Source organism: Bos mutus, chromosome 5 (genome assembly GCF_027580195.1).
Source record: "Bos mutus isolate GX-2022 chromosome 5, NWIPB_WYAK_1.1, whole genome shotgun sequence".
Taxonomy (NCBI): domain Eukaryota; kingdom Metazoa; phylum Chordata; class Mammalia; order Artiodactyla; family Bovidae; genus Bos; species Bos mutus.
The window spans coordinates 57,912,478-57,937,041 of record NC_091621.1 but is presented as its reverse complement, the minus strand read 5'-3'; the positions used below and the strand labels follow the sequence as shown (position 1 = coordinate 57,937,041).

Here is a 24,564-nt window from a genome sequence, read left to right as displayed (position 1 = left end):
TTCAGTCTGATGTCATTTGATTGAAAGAGGGTCCACACATTATGATTCTTTGATTTTTTATTTTTTTCTGAACTCCTTTCTTCATCTCTGCTAAGTGCCTCCTAACCTCTGTGTCATTTCTGTCATTCTTTTTTTAAATGAGCTGGGCACTCTGTCCCGTAGTTTCCAACAGTTTAGATTTTGCTGTTAATAATTGCATCCCACACTGTTGGCTTCACAAGTGTATCTCATCCTCCTATTTCCTGTGAATTAGCACTTAGACTGAGTAATGATTAGACTTATGTGTTTGTTTTTTAAAGTCAAGTTATTGAGACATTATTTACCTCAAATAAGATTTGCTTTTTCTTTTTTTGGCTGCATGGCTTGTGGGATCTTAGTTCCCAGAACAGGGATCAAACCCAGGGCCCCAGAAGTGAGAGCGCTAAGTCCCAACCACTGAACCACCAAGGACTTCTGCACATTCACACTTTACAGCTGTATGATGTTAATGCTATCAGGAGCATGTCGCCATTACATACTGGTTTATATCCCTTAATATTTAATTCGAGATAAAATATGTACTGCCCATCCACCAGTCTTGTACTAATGTTTCTGTAGACTTTTTGGTTGTCTAAAGCTAGTTCTCCAGTAGATTCTTCAAAAAGGGATCACAGTGACTATATTCCCTAATTTCTTGCATGTTTAAAATTATTTATGGTCACTATATTTGAATATCAGGTCAGCTGAATTTAAAATCTGTAGTTTACATTTTCTTTCTTCGAAAATCATAAATATGTCTATGTAAGATTGTTACAAAAATTTTGTTGACTATCAGATTTTTCTATTGTAAATGATTTGTTTGGTACTATTTTTTACCTGCATGCATGCTTTTTTTTTTTTGGTCTCCAAGTAACATCCTAGGCTTTGTCTTGGTGTCAGCCTTTATGTCTGTTTCTTCCAACTATATCATTTGCCCTTTCAACACTCAAGTTATTTGCTTTGGTATGTTTCTTTAATTACAGTTTTCAGAGTTATTTTCCAGCCACTGCATTTAGAGGTCCTCATTGCACAAATGTTGAATCATCTTTGCTTGACTGCTGTTTCTGTTCATTTTCTTATCCTTGGTGATTTCTTTTTGGTTTTAAAAAGTATTCTTCCTTTCTAGCTTCTAATTCTTGAGGAGATATATATTGTACTTGTTGTTTTCGTTTTAATTTGACTTCATGTATTAAGTGATTTTTCTGTTATACACAATTGTTTCCTGAGTTCTATCACCTCTGTTTTCAAATCTCCCTTGTCTCTAGTTATTATATTTCTCAATTTTAAAATAACTGATATATGCTATTCTTTTGTGGCTTCTATCATTTTTCAACACTATTTCAACTTCATTTTGAAATCTTATGAGTTTTTCATCTGTTTTGCTTGTGTGGATTTGTTATCTGAAGGGATATTATTCTGCTCCTTTCTGCTTTTTTTTAATGACTTTTGTTTATGATTTAACCACATTTATGTGAAATAAAATTTCCTGAATTTTGGAGAGGGAAGGATACATGGGCATTGCTTCTTTTTTTTTTTTAATTATTTACTTCTTTTTGGCTGCATTTGGGTCTTTGGTGCTGCACGGACTTTCTCTAGCTGTGGTAAGCGGAGACTACCAGTTGCAGTGTGTGGGCTTCTCATTCCTGTCGTGGAGCACAGACCCTATAGCATGTGGGCTCAGTAGCTGTGGCATACAGGCTTAGCTGCCCCGTGGCAGGTGGGATCTTCCTGGACCAGGGATTGAACCTGTGTCCCCTGCACTGGCAGGCAGGCTCTCAACCACTGGAACACCGGGGAAGCCCCTCCTCTCTATTTTTGCAAAGTAATCAAAAGAGGCGGCCTCATAGTTTATCAGTTTTTTTTTTTTTTTTAACCTCTGTTCTCTTTCTCGTATTTACTTGGACTTCCTTTTCCAACACTTGTACTGCCTATCTCCTGCTCAGTTCAGGTTTTGCTCCCACCACTTTGCTCTCAGTGCAGAGCTTTATCTTGGAAGAGAACTCTGGGTTGTTCATTTCAAGATTTTAGAGACCACTTTGTTCCAGCACTGATGATCTTGTTGTGTTTGGATCCCTCTGCAATCTGCGAAATGAGGCCAAAGATACCACTTCTCCCAGTTTAGCTCACTATCTTCAGGTTAATCAGCCTCCCACACATTGCAGGGAGGACCTGGGAATGAGTAGAGAGCTGTCAGAGGCCCAGCTGTGTATCCACTACCATCACCCTCACGGATGTGACACCGCACAGCTTCTGTGGCTGCCAGTGGTTTGTCCCAACCTTTCATATTTGAGGGTCCACGGGAATATCTTCTTTCCGGTGTCCATGGGTATTTGGTTTTGCCTTCTAGTCATTCTTTTTCTCCTTCATTTTAAAAAGGAAACTTGGGGAAATGCAATCTATGCAGCCATCACTTTCAGCATCATAGGACCTTCCTTCTCATTTTCTCTCAATCATATTTCTTTCTAATCTTTTAACCCAGGGATCAAACCCAGGTCTCCTGTAGTGCAGGCAGATTCTTTACCGACTGAGCTACCGGGAAGCCCATACAATATTTCTTTTTCTGCATCTGAGTTTGCTATCTCAAACGTTTAGGTTCTGGAAGGCTTATTTCTCTCAACCCTGTCTCTGGAAATTTAGGTAAACGTGGCAGATCACAGAGCAGAACTGAGCTCATGAAAACACTGAAGGTGAACAGGAGGAACATAAGATTCCTGCAGACGTTTAAAGGAGGGAAAAGTGATTAAATAAGAGCATTTTAAACGAGAACTCCAATTGTGCTCCTTGGACAAGCTATGAGCTTTAGAGACCAACAGATCTGGTTTCAAATCATACCTCCATAATTTCTAAATGTATATCTTAGTCCTTCTGAACTTCATTTTTGGCATGCTCAAGAAAGATAATACCCATCTTGGAGAGTTATTCTTAGGATCATAGACAACATATGCAAAGCACACTATCTTACAAACAGCAGAAATTTATAGATCCAAGTATTATTAGTAGTAATATTCCTATTGTTGTTATAATGATTATTATCTAGGAACTACTAAAAAGAAATATTTACCACTATGCCTATTGTAAATGATGAACAGTCTAAATGGAAAACTAAATTATGATCCTACTGATCCATAGATCAGTCCAGTAAGAGTATCAAATTCCAACACAGTGCGGGTGAGGAGTTGGGGGTAGCTCAGTAGACTATAGAAATATCTGGTTTTGAAATTAAAGTTAAAAGCCCTGATTCTACAACTAAGATACTGTGTCTGCCTATACAAGGCAGGCCAATTGTACATCTGTGATGAGTAATATTAGTCACCACAGAATACTGTTACGAGGATTAAGACAATGCATACAGCATTCCCCTGATGATTAGTGATGTTGACAACTTTTCATGTATCTGTTGATGATCTGTATATATTCTTTGGAAAAATTCAGGTCCTTTGTCCGTTGTTTAATTGACTTATTTTTTTTTTTTTTTTGCTACTGAGTCATAAGTCCTTATACATTGTGGATATTAACACCTTTTTGGATATTTGATTTGCAAATATTTTTCTCATTCAATAGGTTACCTTTTTATTTTCTTGATCATTTCTTTGGCTGTGAAGCCATTTTATTTTGATGTAGTAATACTCCATGGAGTCGCAAGAGTCAGATACGGCTTAGCAACTAAACAATATACAGCTATTACCACTATTGCTATTTAGTACATGATCATTAAATGTAAATTTTCCTACCTTTCCTTGCCTGCAGCTTTTTAGAATAATGAAATACTCTCTAAGTTTTGTCACAAAGCTCACTAAGTATAATAATGTTCTTTATGTTGTTGAAGAGGACTCTGGTCCTCATTCAGTGAACTTATTTCTCCATCAGAGAAACCTCTAATAAGCTTGATGGTCTTACTGCCTTAATCCTTACAAGCTAACTGAAGACAACAAATTTAAACAATATTGGACAAGGTCTCCAGAAATGTTTTTCTTCTGAGATTACTCTAATGCTTCATTTCACACAAGTTTATATACTTTTCAGACCAAGCAAGTATATAATTTAAAGATTTAGGCATCTAGTGAATTCAAGTCATGACTCCATAAATATGTATAGTGAATGCTATATATATCTTAAAGCAGTGATATATATATATATATAATCTTCCCAAAATGGTCCTGCTACACAAAACATTGTGTAACATGATAAAATAAAGCATTTTATCAATCCTTCTTGTAAAACAGGTTGGCAACATAATTAGAGGTATAGACTTCAGAGTTAAGTAAAAATGGGCTTTTGTGGTTCAGATGGTAAAGAATCTGCCTACAATGGAGAAGACCTGGGTTCAATCCCTGGGTTGGGAAGATCCTCTGGAGGAGGACATGGCAGCCCACTCCAGTATTCTTGCCTGGAGAATCCCCATGGATAGAGGAGCTTGGTGAGCTACAGTCCATGGGGTCACAAAGAGTCGGACACAACTGAGTGACTAAACACAGCACAGCACAAAAACGGCTCTGAATCCCAGCTCTGCCTCTGTTCAGGTGTGTGATGAGCAAGTCACTTGGTGTCTCACTAAGCCTGCATTTTCTTATGTGTGAAGTGGAGATAACAACGGCTCAAAACAGCTTAACAAGGTTCTTGGAACTTAGTCAATATACACAAGCTCTTGGAAGTTCCTATTTAATAACCAGAATTAAATCAAAGCTCCAGAATCCTAAACCTCATTACCATTTACACTGTTCTATCTCATCACCTAATAAGGAGATGCACTTTGTTAAAACTGTTGAATGGAGAAGAGCCTGCATAAGATTTGATTTTTGTAGCAAGGCATTTTTTTCTCCAGTCATTTTTCTCCTAAGTGAGATACATATCAAAGCAGAGATGTAAAATGGATGCATAAGCGAATATACTTACTTATCTATGCCATAAACAAAGGATACGGCAATATTCTCCAAAATGACGACAATTAGCAGAGGCAGGGTTGCAGAATAGTCATCAAACATTGTAACAAAGTAGTTTCCAGAGCGTTGTACAAATATCAGGCCAATACAAAATGCCAGAAGACAGCAGATAACTGAACAAAAGGAATAAATTAAAAAAAAAATAAGACCTTGTCAGAATCAAGTCTTTTAAACTGCATTATAAATTATTATATGCACTTTGTTTCTACTTTTTATAAGTTGTCAATAATATGAATAGGATACTTTTCCTGATACCATGGAATATATTGTGAATTAGTTACCTGAATTTAGCCCTGGATTTAATAGGAATTCATTGTAGGACAGTAACTCAATTCATCTCCTTGAGTCTGTGGAAATGTATGTACCAAGCCCAAATAACAAACGAGGCAAAACAGAGAAGATAACAGTATAAATCTCCATACACATGTCTCATTATTAATAGAAAAGTGATCTTTTCAGGCAGCAAATGTTCATAGGTCATTTCTACTTTTAATAATGTTTTTTAGTTTTGGAAGCAACATTGAAATTTCAAATTAATCATGAGATGAATGTGCCTTATAAGACTGATAACATATATTTTTATATTTTATTGAAATATCATTACTGTTAAAGCATAATTAAAAAAAAAAAAGTTTGACCCCTTAGTAATAACCTATACTCTACCTTGATATTGCCTGGGCAGATGAGTTGGAAATACAGTTATGACAGGGTTGGCCAACCAGATTCTCCAATTAATTAAGAAGAATAGTCTAAAAGGAGTTTCTATAGGAGTATTGCCGAAAGATGCAGACACTTCCAACCAGATACCACTACCATAGAAATTTAGAGAGAATTCTGGAATCCATATACTATTCACATATTTTTGTTAGACTCTTTGTTCTCTCATGCATGTTAGTAGAGAAGCCCTCAAAAATAAGAGATGACTGGGCTGTCTTTCTCAACTCCCTATTAGCAGAAGTGAGTAAAAATGGCAGAAGTGGGGCAGGTGGAGGCAGTTCAGAAGGAGAGAAAACAGGCATCCCTGGGTCCCATCCAATGGAGGCTCCTGAGCAATCTCAATAAGTATGGGTGAAATTAAGCCATTTCATTCATCTTGTGAGTGCTAGGCTAGTGGTATGAGTTACATCATCCATAAGTAAATATTATATATAAACACATTGGGTAGAAAAGGAAAGACATTAAGAGCATTTACTTGGGAGTCTAACACATACTGAAATATTTAAATGCTTGTCACAGCAAATCATACTCAAAGTCTCAGGATGGAAGTAGCAGAGCGTAGATTTGAACCATGGCCTGTATCACACTTATTCTCGCCTAATTGCATCATAGTATAAGTAGGAAGAAAGTGTACTCTAGGTGGGACAGACACTGAGAGCCTCGCTGACGAGGTGAGAGGAACAGATAATAAGTAACTTAGATCTAAGTCCTACCGTCATATCAAAGCAGACAAAAACATTTGACAAACGTGATGGGGGAACATTTCCTCAAAGTAAATGACTTGAAGTAAAAGTATGATCCCAAAATACAGGTAAAGGGAGTACAGAGTATATTCCTCTTTACTCTGATCTACTAAGTCTTCCACTGGGAGTTGAAAAATACGCCCATGTGTGTCCGCCCCCCGCAACACACACACACACTGTTGCTGTTCCCTTAATTTTGCAAGCCCTCTTATATTAGGAGGGTTGAGATGCTGGGAAAGATGAGGAAAGCAGCAAAGATGACAGTTATTTAGTCTGCATGTCAGAGGATATTGATAGCCTTAAAATAAATAGAAACTGCAGAAGCAGAGCGGGCCTTTCAGGAAAAGAAAGAGATACATTTCTCATTTGTATCCAACTGAATTAAAGAAATGTAGATGTATATCTGACAAACTGCTGAAATTGTTTAGACTCACACTAAGCAGAGCAATGAGTGGCAAGGGTATATATGCATTGGCAAGTTATTGACACGTAAATGACTACTGAATCTTTCAGAGCTAAAAAGTGAGCCTGGGGAGGAGCTTGTGCCCCACTGGCCAGCATTCAAGATCATCTGTATATTTTTTTCCAGTTAATTTTTGCATCACTTACCAACACTGTTGCTGCACTCTGGTCTAGCAGCTTCCTTGCTGCTTTCTTTGTCTCTGTTTGGGTGTTCTTACTAACTAAAACTATCCTCTGACACCTGAGAAGATTGCCTTTTCTCATTCAATTTCCATGCCTTCTGCTGATAGTTCCCTCATATATTTAGATGATCTTTGCTGCTTCTTAATGCTCAGAACATATAGTCTTTATCACGCTGTCAGTATATTACATGAGACAAGTTTTTTTTTTTTCATTTCAAATATTTCCTTTATTCCTTTTTAATTTGTTATTACCATTATGCATGTTACACCTTTTGTAGCTGTCCCAAAGTCCTTATCATGTCTAGCTATCAATTAAAAAAAAAAAAAAGGCATTCTGAAAGACAAATAACACAATTTTAAGAGAGAGAGCAAGCTACATGAGACAAGTTTTATCTAACCATGTTGATTTTAATTATCAGTCCTATTCTGATAATTAGAGGGGAGGTTCTCCTATATGTCTGCATCTCTGCTGTAATTTCCCTTACATCCTTGGTATCCCTCAAATGCAAGGATGATGCAATACACAGGCAGTACTTTAATAACTGCAGATTGGACTTATTAACAACTGTCAATATTGATAAATCATGTTATTATCATTCCTTCCTAGATATATTAGCTTCTATCAGGCTACAATTGCTATTTCAAATGGAAACTAAATTTAGGTTTGTCAATGTCAGCTATACACTTTTGAAAAATCCAATGATCTGAACTTTTTTTTTAGAATTATTTGACTTGAATACAAAATTATACATGAACATTCTTTGACTTTATTCTAGTACCAGCACTTCATAATGACGTTACTACTAATAAAGAGCAATATAATAAATGATAACTAATAAGTAATTAATAATAATATGATCTAGATTAAGTTTCATTTGCCTATTACATAAATCCCTAAATAACAAATACTTCTGAAACATATTAATAAGTGGACTTTAAAAATAAACTCTTTTCCTATTTCCATCTCTGATCAGTCACCAAGAGTAAAATGGCCTGCTATCAGTTCAATGAAAAGTCAAATACATAAAAACTCACCGGTGAGGATTTCTTTCCTCACTTTGAAAGTGTCCACAACGGGTGTGATGATCCCTTCAATGGTTCCAAACATGCTGCCAAGCCCTAGATTTACCAGCATGAGGAAGAACATCACTGACCAGAAGGGAGACGCGGGGAAATGTGTCATCGCTTCTGTAAAGGCAATAAAAGCTAAACCAGTCCCCTGAACAGCCTGTAAGATACACAGAATAGCCACGTTAGTCAGAGCCACGTGCCGCACTGGCTCTGTATATGAAAAGGCAGGGAAACTCTGAATAATGCAGGACAGTTACTGGAAATAAGCACACTGATGTGTGCTTAGGAGACAACATCATGTTGTCTCCTAAGAAATGCCTCTAAACAAAATTCAGGGTTATCATATTATCTCATTAAGACCACGGATAGAGCCAAAATTTAAAAATTTAAGAGTAAGTTAGTATTTAAATCTTTCCTTATGGAATTTAAGATTGTTGTGTTAATGATGGCTTCATCTGTAACTTCCTGCACATGATTCTTTATATTTAGTCTCAGGTACATTTAGCTATCTTAAAGCATGTGATTAATGGCCAATTTCTTCATTATATTTTCTTTTTGGCAAAGTAAAGAGAGGGTGACAATTTATGCAAAGCTATTAATTCACATTCCCCTATATCGTTTTTATTCAAGTATATGACAGTGGCTAGAAAAAGGAGTTAATCATGACTTAACAAACACAAATATTAAGATGGGAGATATCATTCATGTGTCCAAACAATTATGCAATATGTAAATGGTCATCATAATTCAAGTTTTGTGTTAAGTATTATACCAGCAAATGTATCTAATTTCATTTTCTATGTGAAAATCACCTTATTTATATTCATATTTTAAATTATTTTAAATTATTGTGGCTTCATCAGTGAAACTACTTTTTATAGTAAAGCAAACCTTTCTGATTTAAGAAAATACACTCTCTGAAATAAAGATGAATTTTGAAACAGCATGCTCTTCCTCAGGTATTTTAAAGGTCCTTTTCCTAAAAGAAGTCTTCTGGGTAAGGCATATTTTAAAGTTAATGAGAATTGTTTTAGTGCTTAAACAGACTACTAACTTTATTGAGCTCATCTTCAATTTGACAGGCATTGAGATGAAGTGCAGGAAACTCTTCTTCTTTCACTTTTTGAATGATGTCATAAATTAAGTCATAATCTTCTGCAGTAATAGCTGAAAAGTTGATATGATGGGGAATAATATCTTGACTAATGTTGCCCATTTTCACAAGTTTTATGATCATTTCCGAATTTCTGAAAAGTAAAACAGCATTAATAAACACTTGTGGGTTTGGGAAGGAGATTTTTTTCAAATACAATTATGCCATAAAATGTAAAGAAAATTAATGACTATACTCTGCAATGCATTTCTCATTTATGACATTTGCTTTGAAGCCCAGAACTGCAAACACCACCAGTGTTGCCAGGATAGAAGTAAAAAAATTGATGAAAGACACCAGGATGGCATCAAAGTGGCAGTTGTTGTCTCTCTTATTGTAGCTTGAAAAGGCGATGACGCCACCAAATCCCAGACCTAAGGCAAAGAACACCTGAGCTGCAGCTTCTCTCCACACCTTTGGCTCCAGCATGATTTCCAGCTGTTTAAAATTAAACAGAACAGAAGTCAGCTGCAAAATATTATTTCTCAATAATCTACAAGGAATCGATTCTGTTGTTTAAATATATCATAATGACACACACCCAAAGATATCTGGGGATTATCTGTTCTTAAGGAGAAAGAACAAATTTCTCATTGAGGAATTTTACAAGGAAAATGAATAAGAAAGGCCATAGCCTATAGAACCTTTAGATGGAGATGTTACTTACATGGAGAAAAAAATCATATGGGAAATTTTCAATATCTTTAGGACAAAGCAAAGGACTATTTGAGGGAGAAATGAACTATCTTCGCTTATTTCTATTTCTGTCTTTGTTTTCTTTCCAATGCAACCATAAACCAGTTAGCCATAAAAGTTATAAATTTTATTTAAGTAATGCCCTCAGTTTTGTGTTTTCTGGTGAAGACTAACAGCCAAAGCAGGTAATAATTATAAGCTGGGTAGAGTTGAACTATTTGTACTTTGCATATTCACATAGGTATTATTCTTTCATTTAGTAGTCTCCTGAAAGCTTTTCCTTTGAAAATTGAAGTAATTCAACCATATAATCTTTAAAGGCGGTTTCAGATCCAAAGTTTTGAAGTTTGGAATCTGTGCTGAACATAATTTTCAAGAAGCTTTACTTCTTAAACAGTTATTGCTGTATGTAACTAAACCTTTTAAATGGAACAATTAATATTAGCCATATTGGGCAAAGACCTCAATAGACAGTTAACTTTGATTTCAGTAATAGTAGTATTTAAATTGGTATTTTATCTCTTTTCACCTTTGCAATGAAATTGCCTTTATCGGGAACAAAGCCAGATGTGGTTAAGAACATGACTTCCATAGACAGTCATTTAATAATCTAAAAATAGTGCATCCTAGGGTAAGTGGCCTGTCCATTCTGAGTTTAATTTTTCTCAACTGAAAGATGAGAGTAACAAAGCATGTAAATACTACTCATCACATTGCCTACCACACTGAGTCCTCAATAACTGCTAACGTATGGACTACAGTAACAGCTACGCTGATAAGCATTGGAAAAGACCCTGATGCTGGGAAAGACTGAGGACAGGAGGAGAAGCGGGTGACAGAGGATGAAATGGTTGAATGGCATTACTGACTAATGAGTCATGAGCAAACTCCAGGAGATAGTGAAGGACAGGGAAGCCTGGCAAGTTGCAGTCCACGAGGTCTCAAAGAGTTGGACACAATCAGCAAATTAAAACCGAACTCATTCAACTATCTCTACTTTTACCACTAGATGGCAGACAATACCTATTTACCAAAGACATTCTGATCATTTCCAATTCAGAAACTGAATCTCCATTCTCTGAGAATATTTTGTGTCCTTAGGAACTTTCTCCCTTACATAAACAACTTAAATTTAAAGGAAATAGAAAATTTTGTATTGTTATTATATTAACTATCACATCCCACAATGGCCTAATACCAATCTTATCAATAGTCCAAAGTGAGCTGAAGAAGTAATTCACTGTATTTTAATAGTTATTTCCAGTTCTGGTTTAAAATGTTAACCAAGTATTGCAGTTTTAAACATGGAGACCGTATAAAACTGTCATATTCAAGTATCTAGATTCTAAAATATCTATTTAAATCCAATATTTAGAGTCATGTCACAAACAATTACCAACTTAGAGAAACGTGAAATTCCAGGAATCCACATCAAAGCTAGTTGTTTTAAACTCAGAAAACTTTTTTTTTTTCTATACTGTAAAAAATAAATATTTGTGGTCACTAAGTATGGCCCATTTGTGGCTGATTTAAATGATAATATAGCTGAATTCATAAATGTGAACTGATTATTCGTTGAGAAATTCCAACAACCCTATAGGACTTTTGAACAATAGAAGAGAAGCAGATCACAATGTCAACATTTTTGCTACTTGAGAATGAACAGAACCCCACTTGGAACCAGATACTCAAAAAACACAGCCTCTTTTTCACAGGACCACGGCAGCTGCCAGGAGTGACAATTCCAGGGAGGCTAAAATCTTCTCCCCGAGTCTCTCAGCACGATGCTTGGTGCAGTCATGCCTCAGACAACTTCCAATTTCTGAACTAAATTGAGATTGTGTCTTTATAACTCATTGTCTGATTATGATAGTGTTAGCACGATAATTGAAGTATGATTTCATTTCAGTGAATATCCAAAATCTATATGCACCTCAAATATGTTTTTGACTGTTTCCTCTCAAACCAATACAAGTCTCAATGAGCCCTACATTGAGGTCAGCTCTAAGTTAAATGACAGAGTTTAAGTTCTGAGCCTTTTAGGAAACCTAATGGAATTTTCCTGAAATGCATATGCATTTATAAAAATTACAGAACTTCCCAAACACACTAATATAAATACTATTCTAAAAAATACAAAACCTCAAAACAGAACAAGAAACCTTGAATTTTTTCTAAGACAAGATTTCGAGTGCAATAGCATTCTTAATCTGGGTCCATGGACTTTAGGAATTCTGTCAACCTCTTAAGACAATAAGCAAATTAATATGTTCATTATTTTTTCTGGTAAGAAGATCCTATTATCAGTTTTTTTTTTTTTTTTCCAAAGGAGTCCATGTCACAAAAGATTAAAAACCACTGAAATAGAAGAGAAAGAGTAAAGATTGATAAGTTCTAAACTGTACCGGTATAAAAATGGGAAGTTAATTTATTGTAAAAGAGGAACTTCTGAAGTTTAAATAGTGAAACTTACTCTGGATAAAGTGTGACATTTTAAAGTGGAGAGAGTTGGATATAATTATAGATATCTAAAAGCCTTGGTTTTACTAGGCTGGTTAACTTAACAGTTATAATTTAATAGTTTAGTGTACATTGTTGTACGTAGGTTCAAACAATTATCCCTTAAATTTAACTGTGGGAATATTTTGACAACATAAAGCTTTTGTGATCATAAGCCTTAACTGGAAATACAGTACATACCTCAGGGGTAAACATGTGACGGATGCCATCAACTGAACCATTTAAAAGGAGTGCTCTGATTAGGAAGCATATAAGTACCACATATGGGAACAGAGAACTAAAATACATGATCTGCAAAGAAAGATGAAAATAGGTGAGACACACTAACAACTATATTCTTTCTCATACTTAAAGATTATTTGTGCTGCTCTATACTGCACTTTCCTGGTGGCTCAGATGGTAACAAATCTGACTGCAATGCAGGAGACCTGGGTTTGATCCCTGGGTCAGGAAGATTCCCTGGAGAAGGGAATGGCTACCCACTCCAGTATTCTTGCCTGGAAAATTTCATGGACAGGAGTCTGGCGGGCTGCAGTCCATGGAGTTGCAAAGAGTTCAACACAACTGAGTAACTAACACTTTCACTTCATATCCTCATACTGTGAAAATGACCCTTTTATAATATAATAATTAATACTATTCATACATTGTTTAGTCATCATAGCAGAATGGCTTATTAGTTTTGATTTGGTATGATTCATTAAGATCTATTTGGGATATAATGAAAAATGGGAAATCTTCCTTATTTAATCTCCTTTAAAAGAGCCCATAGGTGTGATGTAACTTGAATAGTGTTGATTCCTCACAGTTCACACAGTTCACAAGTAAGCAGTGTTTAAGAGAAACAAAAGGACACTGACTCCTTAACAAGACCTACTTTATAGTTTTAGATAGCAAAAGTCCTTTTTAAAAAAAAAAAATTAAGCAAAGTTCCATCATAATTCTGTAAACCTTCTAGACAGTGGTCCCTGTTAAGGCTCCTACAGAACTTGAATAATAAAGGTTTTACTTTCCACCTCAGAAGTCTTCATCATTAAACAAATGTTATCATAGAAAAGCAACTGTCCTCACCAGACATGTGCCACCTCCTTGACACCTCCACGTGGTTCCTAAAACCCTGGGTTCCCCCCAAAGCTGTCCCTACCACCCAACAGTCGTTAAGGTCAAACATCCAGAAGTTCTGCATGGTTTCTAATTTCCTGGCTTCCATACTCCCACCCGGGCTATCTCACTCCCTGCTTACATGCTCTCCTGAAATCTCTAATACAGTAGAAACAAAAGGCAAATGGCTCTGTCCTGCAAAGCCTTACACCAGGCTGCCTACCTGCCTGCCCTCCCACGCCTCCCTGAGCTCCAGCCCTGAGGGAAACCAAGCTCTCAGCTTCATCTTTGCAAATCTTCATAGAACACTCAGAATAAGACTTTTTTTCCCAACCAATAGGCCCCCAAATGCCCTTCCCTATGTCCCATGAACCTTCAATGATATTATTTTTATTTGGTTTGACAGCACTTAACACTGCGGAAATTGTCATCTGTGTTTACTTGTTAATTTTCAGTCTCCCTTACTGAAATATAAGCTCTGTGAATGCAAGGACCTTTTCTCTCTTGCTCACTACCAAATTCCAAACATCTAACAGAATGGTTAACACATATTAGGTATATGATATGTATCTGTAGGGGAAGAAATAGAGGGAAGGTGAGAAGAATGGAGGAAAAAAACTGAAAAACTGCCATAGTAGAGGATAACTCAGGTAGGTCAGAGACACTGAATCCTATAATAATTGTAGACAGACAACAGAGAAGTCAGCACAATAATTTGCACTTCTATTCTGTATACTTTGTAACTGTATTTCAGTATTATTAAAAATATTACAAACAAAATCTCTGCATAATTAGGAAACTATATTTCTCTAAAAGTAATTATATTCTAATTTAATTATAAAGAAATATAATTTTTCAATCAATTCAAATGGCCTAAATTTTAAATTGCATCCATTTATCCACGTTTCTTGTTTTCTAAGAATCAGAATGCTTTCAGATGGAGTGCTTTTCATTCTTTCTGCCTACTTTTACCATCCTTTATATTTGCGGGTCTGCAATATCTATTCAAGTAGCCTTGGTCTCACTTGAATTGCAGCTATTCCTTTTATGATTTTTCTTTCAAATTTTGAAGCCAACTAGAAGGGTGGATTCACTTCTGCACAATAGTTTATCTTTTCTTTTTTTTTTTTTTAACAGAACTCAAATTTGGTGCCTTTGGCAACCCACTCCGGTATTCTTGCCTGGGAAATCCCATGGACAGAGGAGTCTGGTGGGCTGCATGGGGTCACAAGAGTCGGACCTGAATGAGTGACTAACAACAAAGTGACAAGGACTCCTATTAACCCGTTTATTTCACAAGTGAAAATGAAGGCTGCACACTGCAATAATCTGGACAGTTTGGTAATGATTTTTTTTCCAATTGATATGATATACCTCGGTATATTTTTAACATAATTTCAAATTAGAAGCTAACAAAGTCAATGATTCTTCCTGGAGCTGTATTTGCCCATGCTAAACAACTCTAAATCACCAGAATATGGTTCTTTTTCCACAACTGACTCCCAATTTCATGCAAGCCCCTTTGCTTTCATCCTCAATGACGTGTCACTTCACTATCAGCTTCCTGCTCATTTTGCCTCTAGATTTTCCCTCCAGCTCTCCTCTCCATCTCAGAAATTCATCACCCACACTACTACCAGAATGATCTTTCCAAAGATCTGATGGTGTTAATGAACTGCTAAAAAACCCTCAAATACTTCACACTGTTAAGTTACAGCCAGTCATTTTCCCAGTGTCCGTAAATACTTTAATACCTGCAGTCAACTTAACCTTTCAAGCCTCACCTCCCTCAGGCTACACAAACTGTATGTAAAAGTCACACAGGGTTACTGAGCAGTCTTTGGGCTTTGCACTTGCTGTTTTCCATGCCTCTGGTGTCTTCTCTCTGAACGTGCTGCTGAACTCATTCAACCATCAAACTCTAGCCTCCAATCTACCTCCTCTGTGAAGCCCTCCCCCAAATCCTATTACTTTCAGTGGCAGCTTCTATGCTATCATGAACTTATTATTTGCAGCTCTTTACTGCATGTATTCTGCTGTAATTATCTGTCTCACCCATTCAGTTATGGGTTCTATGTGAATAAAGGTGGGGTGGCCTATTATCCTTTGCACATTCTTTGATACTCAAAAATATTGTACTTTAAGAGCCAATTCATAGGAAATTTTCCTTTCTGTACACATTCTCTAAAAAAAAGAAAACCCTCACCTTTATTCTATAGTACTTAAAAAATGATGTACTAATTATATGATCAGACAATTCAAGCTTCATTTATTAATTCAGCAAGTATTTGAGTTCTTAAAGACACTCATCTGGCTTCAGTGATAAGATTCTAGCTTAGTTTCGTCCAAAAACGAACATGAAGCTTTTATGTTAGATATAACATAAAGAAAAGTGACGGTCAAGATTTTAAACATGAAAACATTTAAGCAGTATTAGGTAGGTCACACCTGAATTTTCTTCTCCTGTGAGCAGGTAAAATAACAAAATATTTACTTATTAAATATTTACTTATTATTTACTATCAAATTATTATTTATTTTATTAAATGAAAGCTTTACTTATTAAAATATTTACTTATTATATTTACTTTTATTTTATTAAATACTTATTATTTACTTATTACTTATTAAATATTTACTTATTAATATTTACTTATTGAACATTTACTTATTAAAATATTTACTTATTAAATATTTACTTATTAATTCTGAGATGTAAAGATACGTCAGTATTTTACAGAGGTATCCATTTTGTGTTTTTAAATACAAATTCTTCTCATTTAATGAGTCTCGGAATACTAAAATTGCCAGTTGCATGATATTATTAAAAATAGTTTAAATTCTATCTAATTGACTATATGTAAAACGCTACCCCTCAAGCACTTTCTCATTTTTTGCATTGTTACCTGTTAATATTTTATGATTTCTTGCCTGCCTCTTCCACTAGGATGGACATTCCATGAGGACAGCTATTTTGTCTGCCTTGTCCACTGCTGCACTTTCAGAGTTAGGTCACTGCCCAGCAAAGAGTAGCGCTCAATAAACTCGAGTTCAGTGAGTACATGAATGACTCAAGTATTTTTCTTAAGAACTGGGAACTAAAACAATGAAATATGTTTCTTTGGCTGGTTTTAACACTCCCTGGGCCTTAAAAGTGCTTTCCTTGTGGCTCAGCTAGTAAAGAATCCGCCTGCAATGTGGGAGACCTGGGTTTGATCCCTGGGTTGGAAAGATCCCCTGGAGAAGGGAAAGGCTACCCACTCCAGTATTCTGGCCTGGAGAATTCCAAAACTGAACTGCCTTTCACAGCAAGGACATTCAATAAAAGAGATAAGTTTACAAATCAAAATGTTACATGAAAATACTTTCGTTCCACTCAACTATGGAAAAACAGTAAACATATGAAATCATTTAGTTATTTTTCTCTTTTTTTATATTAAAATGTTTTAACACACCTTCAGACAGTCATCCTTTCTGAGGACTTCATAGCCCAGTTCTAGCTCTGCTACTTACCAGTTGTTTAATTCTATTTATTCTTCCTAAGCTTAACTTTGCAGTCAAATGGGGATATGAACATGTAAATCATCTGGCTGATAGAAAGATTAAACAAGCTAATGTATGCAGAGTGTTTACTTGGCACATGAGTAGTACTGATAGCAAAGCAGTACCAGTGGAAGACATTACCTTTAAAGATAAAGAAAGCCTGGAGCTTCTCATTTCTATCCATCTCCCTGGAGGCAGGCATCCCCTTCACAGAGGATCCAACAAAGGACATGCAGCCATACAACGTCCACTGGACCACCTTCGCTAGTGTGAGTCTCTACCACTGCAGACAACTAATTTCATTGTTAGCAGGCTTGATTCCCGAAAGATCTTCCTTTCGGTGAAGAGTCACCACCACCCCACCACTCTCCATGATCCCCAGGATTTGACCATGTGACCACATGGGATGAGTAAGGCTTATTCCTTTTTCTTCAAATACTTGAAGATTGTGATTAAGAAGCTAAGATAACTCTTCTCCATAACAAAGGAGAAAATAAGGGTTTTGGTAAAAATCCAGTATTACAGGTGTAATTCAATTGACTTGTGCCTACCTGACCTAAAGGAGAATGAGACTGTCATATTCCTGTCTTAATTCATGCAGTTTGAAATTAGCATTCTCTGTGTGTGTGTGTGTTGGCAAAGACTTTTAGCTGCTAAATACTCTTAGTTGTTTTTTCCCCACATACTAACCTTAAACTTCATTATTCTTAAACCATATTTCTCTATACTGCATTGGTGTGTTTATTTAGAGACTTTTTTGTTTGGCAGACAAATAAAGCTTTACATATATTTCTAATAAATTTCTTATTGTATTCAGCTCATTGGTTCAGAATAAGCAAATATACATTTAGACTTTCAAAACTTTGTTCATATTACTTATAGCTTTCTCTTATCTGTGCCTACTAAATTTTCTCTTCAAAATCTCCTGAAAAGCTAGCCTCTCCCTAAGCCTTCTCATTGAAATAATAAATCACATATAGTCTAGAAATTATATTAGATTTTCTAGAAAAGTTATTTTACATAAGAAAAACATCCCAAATATGTGATAAGAAAAGTATGAGTATTTTCTTTAAATGATAAGACACATACTCAGACAAAGAAAAAATAAAATGTGGTATTAAGACTTGAGCAGAGGGATCTTTGGTCTTCCCTGGCTCACCACAGTTGGTTCTTATTCTATCAAATGACATTATCTTAGGAAGCCTATAAATGTGGTTAGATTTGGCTTAGGAATCTATTCCTTTATTTAAAACCTGACTATATTGGGGCTGTGACATTATAGAAGACACATCAAGTGGAACCAACTAATTGAACGTATTTAATCACAGAATACACTAACATTTATAAAAGACCAAAAAATACTCCGGTGTGTTATCTACCATATTCATTTCTGCAAAGGAAAATGGTAAAGAAGTTCCATTAGGAAGCGAAATGTAAAATCAGCTGTGATTTACAAGCTGTAAAAACTGTCAAACACTTCTAATTAAATATGAACCAACAAGAAGCAAAGATGAAGTAGACACACTTTGCCTAAAAAAGTTCACTATTTAGTGGGGGAAAGCTGTCACAGCAAGAGAGGGTATAGCATTGCAATTCAATAATGTGGGCGTTAGCTTCAGACAGAGCTAGGTTTGACTCCAGGTACCAACATTTACTAACCATTATTCTTTGGGCTAGTTACCTGTTTCCACAAACTTGCTTTTTATCTGTAAAGCAGGTCTGAGAGTAGCAATTACTTCTTAGAGGTTTTTGTTTGGGTTTTTTTTTTTTTTTTTTTTTCAGATTTAAATGGGATAAAGTATATGAAGCACTTCTCATAGTGCCTACTACAAAGTAAACATGTAAAAAAAAAAAATAAACATGTAATAAATATTGGCATCTGTTATTGTTCTTGCTCTGATCATTGTCAAAATCATCTTCATAGTCATTTATTACCACTATTACTACTGCTGCTGCTTTTACTGCTGCTGACTGCTGCTATCTTAATACAGTTATTCCCACTCTTATTAGTATATGATGGTAAGTGGCAATATATTAACCTGGAAAGATACATGATCAGATCTATACTTGGGAAAGAGAAAACAACAGAGATGGATTGCTACAGGGCAGAGAGAAGAACCAAAATTAATTCCTGCTGTGATCCAGACAAAAGAAACAGAGACTTTTAAAACAACGGCAATGGGGAGGGGGGAATGTACTATGAAAGCAAAATAGTGAATAACAATTACTTTCCTAATACATCCTTTTAAAAAATTATCTGATTGACTTCCTAGGGTATCTAGAACTCACTTAATGTCTTTCTCAACCACAGTCTCATAAAATTTTCCATTTGCCCTGGCCACACGCCCTTTAGTCTTTTATATTACTCTACGTTTCTTGTTGAGATCATTATAACTACCTAATGTTCAGATATTTAAGAAACACTCCACAATGGACTTTTAAAATCTTGTAAGCAACTATTCCCTAGAGCACCTAGAGCAGAGAAAAAAATGATACACAAATAACATAAACAAGTTCTTTATTCTACTACATTTCCCAATTTCCATGATTGGAACTAATCAGACAACTAAAACATTAGGTTCAGCTGAATACCAGTAAAATGAAAGGACTGTTAAGTGTCGACAAAAAAGTTCAAAACAGATCTTGATAGAAGAGGGAAAGATTATAAACAACTTTAGATTTCATTATAAAAAACTTACATCTTTATTTGTGTCCTTTCCTTGGTCTAAACACATTTTTTAAAAAAATACCACTTTTTACCAGTCTTTAATTAACTGCCTAGATTGAAGTGTTACTTGCAGCTTGCTCAGACAGATTTATTTATATTGGGTGGAGAGGGGCCGGGGGTGGGAATAGTTCCCAGGAATGGCGATTAGATGTTTAGCAGAAGCAGGAGGGGCTCTGACATACTAACTTTTCCAGAAGACTGAATGCCTTTGATCATAGCCAAGCACACCACAACCCAGGCAGCCAGCAAGCAGATGGTCATCTTCCAGTTTAAGCCACCACTTTCAGAAATGGAAGTGGAAATATTCAGTGCTTCTCTGTACCAATAATAGGTAGTGGCGGAACTTTTTTCACATTCTGGCTCTACAACTGTAGAAAGAAAGGTAACACAATCATTTCAGACAAGAAAGAGTAACGAGGCTATTTTTTTCCCCCAGTAAGCCTGTAAATCAATTCTTAACATTTCCTAGAAAAGTACTACTTTTCTTAATGCTTCTACAGAAGCATTTAAATCCACAGTGAAATCTCCTGTGAAAAAATATGAAAAAAAAAATCAACAAACACAAATCCTCTTTGATGATTATCTTGTTACACATTTCTAAAATAGGAATGTGTGAGGCTTTTATCAGGGGCTTTTCTGATGGTTCAGCAAGTAAAGAAGCTGCCTGCAATGCAGGAGACACAGGAGATGGGGTTCCCCTGGTTAGATCCCCTGGAGGAGGAAATGGCAACCCACCCCAGTATTCTTGCCTGGAAGATCCCATGGACAGAGGAGCCTGGAGGGCTATATAGTCCAAAGTGTCACAGAGAGTCAGACAAGACTGAGCATGAAAGCACTAGCTTTTATCAAGGTGATTAAAACATATCAGTTTTATAGCCCCTTTTGCCCCCAAAATTATCTGATTGACTTCCTAGGGGGCAGAGCCATCAAAAATGCTAGCTGCTTCACATATGTGACCTTCAAAATGGACCTAGTCTCAAGTGACTTGTGCTGTAAACATAAAATACAAAGGGGTTTTTGGAGATTTAGTATGAGAAAAGCAATGTAAATTATTACATCACTATTTTACATTAAATTTATGTTAGAATATTAATATATTAGATATATTGGACTAAATAAAATATTTCAACTGTCCCTTTTTACTTTTTGTAAATATGGCGACTAAGGACATTTCAGACTACATATGTATGTTACATTCGATATTTACCGGACAGCGCTACAGAATTATTCTTTATATTCTAGGATATAAAATTAAAAGATAAGAAAAACATAGAACAACAGAACCCAAGACATAAAAACAATTTCTTCAATCTAAATTATTCTTTTTCTCCTCTTTTTTATTTTAATGCAAATGTAAGACATCAATAAAGACGAACAAAATAAAATATTGTCTAAGTTTGTAACTGAAGGCTGATAATTTTTTATCCTAACATCCTGGGGCACAATAAAACAACATAAAATAACACAATAAAATAAAGAACTAAATAAATGATGCCAAACTCTATCTTTCTGAGTATATCAAGGAAAGTTTGTTACAATCACTTCAAAAGATTTTAGAAAAAATATCTTGAAAGCTCCCAGCTTTACTAACTTTATGATCTTTAGATACAAAAACTCTACATTGTAGATATCTTACAAGTGTGTGAAGCATTTTTCACCAAAGGACACTGATCCCAAGGCAGAGGCTGCTGAAAAGATTGAGAAAAATAAAACAGACTCCAGCCAATGATGACATTGTAGTAGAGAGCCACAAAAAAGCATACCTGCAAAATAAAATAGTGTGATTACATTAAAATTCTCCTGCCCCTACCTTTGAAACAATGAGATGAGATGCATCAAAGCCCACTTAATACTTAAAAAAAAAACCTTTTTAAATTTTTATTTGAGACACATTATCTTTTCTAAAATGATGACTCTCATAGGCCTTAAGAAAACACATTAACAAGATTGTACTACATTCACATTACAGCATATTTTGGGTATTAGTGCAAGCTCCAGGAGTGGTTTTTTTAACACATGATTAAAGAGTTGAGTTAGAGAAATACACACTCCAAGGTTGCTTTTAACTTCAGACTATATAATTACAAACCCTGTAAAAAAATCATATGGCATATACCATACCAGGAAACTTACAACACAACTTGCAAATCCAATCCCTCCCAGTTGAGGGCTTATGTAATTCCACACACCAATGCTTCCTCGCCGAATTCTTTGACCCACAGAAAGTTCCAGAAAGAAAAGGGGAATACCTATTACCAGTAGTAGTATTAAATATGGCAAAAGATAGGCACCTATAGAGAGAAGAACAAATAAAATAGATTATATTTTCAACAGCCACAGTATAGAATACACTAATTCTGATTATCTCATGAAAGATGACATTTAAACTTCCATACGTATAATTATAAAAGACTTTAGAGAAAATGCAATTTCATTACTTTAAGCTTTCTGGTATCAGAAACCTGAATTTGACTGCTACCAATAGTTTCTGATAAAAAATAATTATGAAAAAAAGTAAGGATATCAATGAATAGCTTTAGTTTCATTTTACTGAAAAGGTAAAACAACTTTACTTTTTGTAAAAATAACTGATTCCTTAAAATATTTTCTCAAATAGGTTTCAAAGGCTCCTGGAAGTCTTATTCACAAAATGTTAATGAAGTCATTTATTAAATTTTACTCAAACTCATCTAAATCATGCATTTCAAATCTGATAAAGCAAAATGAATGAGATGATATGACACTAAACTGACTTTTTCCCTAAGTAACGACAGGGAAGAAGAAATGCCTGCTTAGACTAAAAGAGAAGAAAAAAGAAAAAGAACATCTACCACAGACAAATGGTATTTTTTTCCCATATATATGTTATAGAAAAAAGTTCACTTCGGGAAATAAGTAATTTTTGGTTTTCCAAAACTCTGTTAAGGGGTAGGTAACAACAAAATTACTGCAGATGGTGACTGCAGCCATGAAATTAAAAGATGCTTGCCCCTTGGAAGGAAAGTTATGACCAACCTAGATAGCATATTAAAAAGCAGAGACATTACTTTGCCAATAAAGGTCTGTTTAGTCAAGGCTATGGTTTTTCCAGTGGTCATGTATGGATGTGAGAGCTGGACTGTAAAGAAAGCTGAATGCCAAAGAATTGATGCTTTTGAACTGTGGTGTTGGAGAAGACACTTGAGAGTCCCTTGGACTGCAACGAGATCCAACCAGTCCAAGAGATCAGTCCTGGTTGTTCATTTAAAGAACTGATGCTAAAGCTGAAACTCCAATACTTTGGCCACCTCATGCGAAGAGCTGACTCACTGGAAAAGACCCTGATGCTGGGAGGGATTGGGGGCAGGAGGAGAAGGGGAAGACAGAAGATGAGATGGCTGGATGGCATCACCCACTCGATGGACATGAGTTTAAGTAAACTCCTGGAGTTGGTGATGGACAGGGAGGCCTGGCATGCTGTGACTCATGAGGTCGCAAAGAGTCGGACACGACTGAGTGACTGAACTGAACTGAATGAATACTAATTAAAAAAAAAAAAATAATAGCTATTATAAAATATATGTGCTATATTTTCATAGTAAAGTTTTCATACTTAAATATATATGCATATTATTTTACAGCTAAATCTCAACTTAAGACATATGCCCAGTGACTTAAAAATGTACTAAATCAATTGACAATGTTAATATTAGACTCTATTATTGATAAAGTCTAACAAGAAACCTGTACTCATATCTAAATGAGAATACATATGCAAATTATTCATTAGATAATCTTTAAAATGGACATGCTAAATTCAAATTTCATATCTGGAGTTTTTTCCAACCAGATACTACCAAGTGGGGACTAATGCCCTTTTTAAAGAGGAGGCCATTCATTATATTTCTCTCATTAAAAAGAAAATGAATAATGGTATTGAATAGATTTTGGAAGCTGTTCAAATTGTTCTGGTACCTTTTCTGTTGAAGAGGTAAATATTAATGATTTTTTTTCAAGTCATTTATCTCAGTGTCTATACACCTCTTAAATAATTTCCATGTATAAGAATTTCCTTTAAAATGGTGGTTGGTAGAAAATCTCTACTCTCTTACAGCTGATTTTCAGACTTTGAGACATGAGTTGATTCTACAAAGGAGTATGTAATGTAAAGCATGGATGCGTGAGATTATAAAACAGAATTATCAAAATTCAAACCCTAAGATGACTAACAGCATTCAGGCACTAATGACCTGAGAATGTTTCCTGAAGGACTGAAAATGCACTTTAACACCTGCATGAAATCCTGGGGTGTGAATAGGTTTACGTGTGTGTGAACAACTAGGAGAAAAAAAAAGAGAATGAATGAAGACTGGACTCATTGGGAATATTTTCTCAGGTATGTGCACATGACATGTTATTAGATACCTAGCCATTTCTTCAGACTCAAATTACTCTACAGTCCTGGAAATTAAAATAGTCCTAGTTAAAACACAACTGAGCATTTACTACTTGCCGGGCATACTTCTATCCATGTTACATGTAATCACTTATTTATTCCTTACAAGAATCCAGTGTGGTAAGCACAATTATTGGAGAAGGGAATGGCACCCCACTCCAGTACTCTTGCCTGGAAAATCCCATGGACGGAGGAGCCTGGAAGACTGCAGTCCATGGGGTCGCTAAGGGTTGGACAGGACTGAGCGACTTCACT

At 35.6% G+C, this 24,564-nt stretch overlaps 1 protein-coding gene across 1 annotated transcript in view; it reads right to left on the bottom strand.

The window, feature by feature from the left end:
* The window catches only part of SLC6A15 (solute carrier family 6 member 15), a 56,762-nt gene that overhangs the window by 3,803 nt on the left and 28,395 nt on the right, over positions 1-24,564 (bottom strand). Inside the window, exons 3-10 of the mRNA XM_005904043.3 lie at positions 22,008-22,165; positions 21,511-21,637; positions 20,061-20,242; positions 12,683-12,793; positions 9,483-9,724; positions 9,188-9,380; positions 8,098-8,290; positions 4,912-5,071 (exon numbers count right to left, since the gene is read on the bottom strand). Of these exons, the coding sequence (XP_005904105.2) occupies positions 4,912-5,071; positions 8,098-8,290; positions 9,188-9,380; positions 9,483-9,724; positions 12,683-12,793; positions 20,061-20,242; positions 21,511-21,637; positions 22,008-22,165 (1,366 nt within the window). The remainder of the gene's footprint in view (positions 1-4,911; positions 5,072-8,097; positions 8,291-9,187; positions 9,381-9,482; positions 9,725-12,682; positions 12,794-20,060; positions 20,243-21,510; positions 21,638-22,007; positions 22,166-24,564) is intronic.